The following is a 2356-nucleotide window of genomic DNA, read 5'->3' as shown; positions in this document are numbered from 1 at the left end:
CGCACGTGGCGTGAGGGGGCGGGTTGGTGGTGAGGCGCGCCTGGTGGTGGCCCCGGCTCTGTGCACGAGCGTGGGTGGCTGCGCTTGATTCCCTGCCTAGCCACGCATCCCTTCGGTCTACGCATTAGTGCACCCGGTCTGCGTGCTCAGTCACACACATACGCACACGCACGCGCGCAAGCACGCGCACGCACACACACACACACACACACACACACACACACACACACACACACGTGCGCACACACACACAGGCACACACACACACGCGCGTACACACACACACACACGCTCAGGTACCTAGATGATGGAAGCGGCCAGCGCGTCCGCGTTGAGGGCAGCCGCGGCGCGCGCTGGCAGGACGACGCGCTGGAGACGCGCCAGGACTACAGGGAGAAGCCAGAGGGCGCCGGGCTGCAGTCGCTGGCGCAGTTCTTCACGTGAGCGAGACAGGGGCTCGATTGCCGGCGCTTGCGTCCTCCTTTTTTGGGCTTCGAAGGGGCCGGCCTGCTCAGTTTGGCGGGGCCGCCAAGGTGGCTGGTCGCACAGTCGTGTACATCAGCCCTGCTCTGTTGAAGGGGAACCGAGCTGAGTTTTTCGTGCGATCTTGGTGGGGGCGTCCATCACATTGGATGAGCAGCGTCCGGCGGCACGCTCTCAAGTGTTGGCGCCGCCGATAGCGAGGCGGCCGCCGGCGCGTCCTTGACGAGCCTCTCCCGGCACACTGATGCGCCGCGGCGGCCCGGCTGCTCGTTCGCAGGGGCCACCGGACGCAGGGCTACAAGCGGAAGGAAGCGTTTGTCCCCGTTGGCGCCATCCTAACCGTAGTAGGCGAGCTCGCCCGCAACGCGCTCCCCGGCACCGGCGGCGGCGCCCGCTGGGTCGTGCGCCCCCCGCCGCGCCGCCCCTACTACATCACTGGCCAGTCGCTGCAGCAGCTGCGCGGCGGCTTCCTGGGGGCGGCGGGGACGTACAGGAAGCTCGCGATCGCGTTCGGGGGCCTGGGGGTGTACCTGATAGTCCGCAAGGCGCTGCGGCGCTGGCTGCGCGCGCGGCGGGAGCTGCGCGCGCGGCGCATGCTGCAGGACGCCGTCCGCGCGCGCGAGGCGCGGCGGCGGCTCGCCGCGGCGGGCGGCGGCGGCGGCGGGGAGGAGGCGGCGGAGGAGCGGGACGCGGACACATGTGTCGTGTGCATCGAGGAGCAGGCGTGCATGGCGTTCGTGGCGTGCGGGCACCTGTGCGCGTGCGCCAAGTGCAGCAAGCAGCTGAAGCGGTGCCCGGTCTGCCGGACTGCGTCGGACTGCATCCGGGTGTACAGGATGTGAAGCGGGGGCCGCACGCTCAGCACCGCCATGGTGCCGGGGACCCGCTCTCACATTCAACCCGACCCCTGCTTGACAGCACGTCACGCGCTGCGCATTGTGTTGTCATCTCGGGCTGCGTGTCGCGGCGCGAGCGCGAAAGGGTCTGCCGAGCGGCGGCGCGGCGGCGCGCCAGACCGGCGCCTTTGCTGGCGTGCACCGCTGATCCGTCCGTGCGCCGCCCGCGTCCGTTTATGCCGGGGCCCCTGTCCAGCTGCCTCCCCGGGCGTTGAGTTTTGCCCCTTTCTACAAAGTTGTACCAAACCTTACAAAACAGCCTGTCTCTGAGAGCGGCTCGTGCCCCTCCATCCCCATTAAAACTGTTGTACTCTCATTATATAGGTTTTCTCTCTCTCTCTCTCTCTCTCTCTGTCTGAACGACGGCGTGGATCACAACATTAAGTTTTAACTGCCGCAAGTGCATGAGCTTGGATTATCTTTGGAGCACTAGGGATCAGGAAAGTATTGACGACAGTCGCAGGGAGCGGCTGTTGGGCGCCGTCAGCGCGCCTGCCACGCAGCTACTGCCGCCCCCCCTGCGGCAGCAGCGACGCCCGCAGCAGGTTGTTGCGGCTCCTGTGCGCCCCCGCCCCCGTCGCGGCCGCGCCCAGGCAGAAAAGCGCGTCGTACGGCGGCGCGCCGCCGCAGCCCGGCCCCGCCTGCAGCAACGGCTGCGGCAGCTCGAGGCGCCCAGCGTGCAGCTCCCGCACGCCCGCCAGCGCGGCGGGCGGCGCGTCGGTTAACAAGTAAAGCAGTCCGGCCGCCGCGTCGATCGCGCGCACCAGTCCGAGCCCGACGCACGGCCGCAGCGGCGGCGGCTGCTGCTGCTGATGGTGATCGTGGTCGTGGGTTTGGGGGTCGGGCGATTGTGCAGCAGGGTTTGGATCTGCGCCGCCAGCGATAAGCCCGACGAGCGCGCCGTTGAAGACGCGCGCGGCCTGCGCGGGCGGCGCCCCGTCGTGCAGAGAGACGAGCCGCAGCGCCCCCAGAGGCGC

The 2356-nt window shown here is 68.9% G+C and overlaps 1 protein-coding gene across 1 annotated transcript in view; it reads left to right on the top strand.

Annotated features, from left to right (window-relative positions):
- Positions 1-1325, top strand: part of MNEG_7644 (hypothetical protein) — a gene marked incomplete at both ends in the record, with an annotated part of 8246 nt that extends 6921 nt beyond the window's left edge. Inside the window, 2 exons of the mRNA XM_014043884.1 lie at positions 297-440; positions 761-1325. Of these exons, the coding sequence (XP_013899338.1) occupies positions 297-440; positions 761-1325 (709 nt within the window). The remainder of the gene's footprint in view (positions 1-296; positions 441-760) is intronic.
- Between the last annotated feature and the right edge of the window lie 1031 nt (positions 1326-2356).

Source organism: Monoraphidium neglectum (genome assembly GCF_000611645.1).
Source record: "Monoraphidium neglectum strain SAG 48.87 unplaced genomic scaffold scaffold01372, whole genome shotgun sequence".
Taxonomy (NCBI): Eukaryota; Viridiplantae; Chlorophyta; class Chlorophyceae; order Sphaeropleales; family Selenastraceae; genus Monoraphidium; species Monoraphidium neglectum.
The sequence above is the reverse complement of the archived record's forward strand: the minus strand, read 5'-3'. Positions and strand labels throughout refer to the sequence as shown.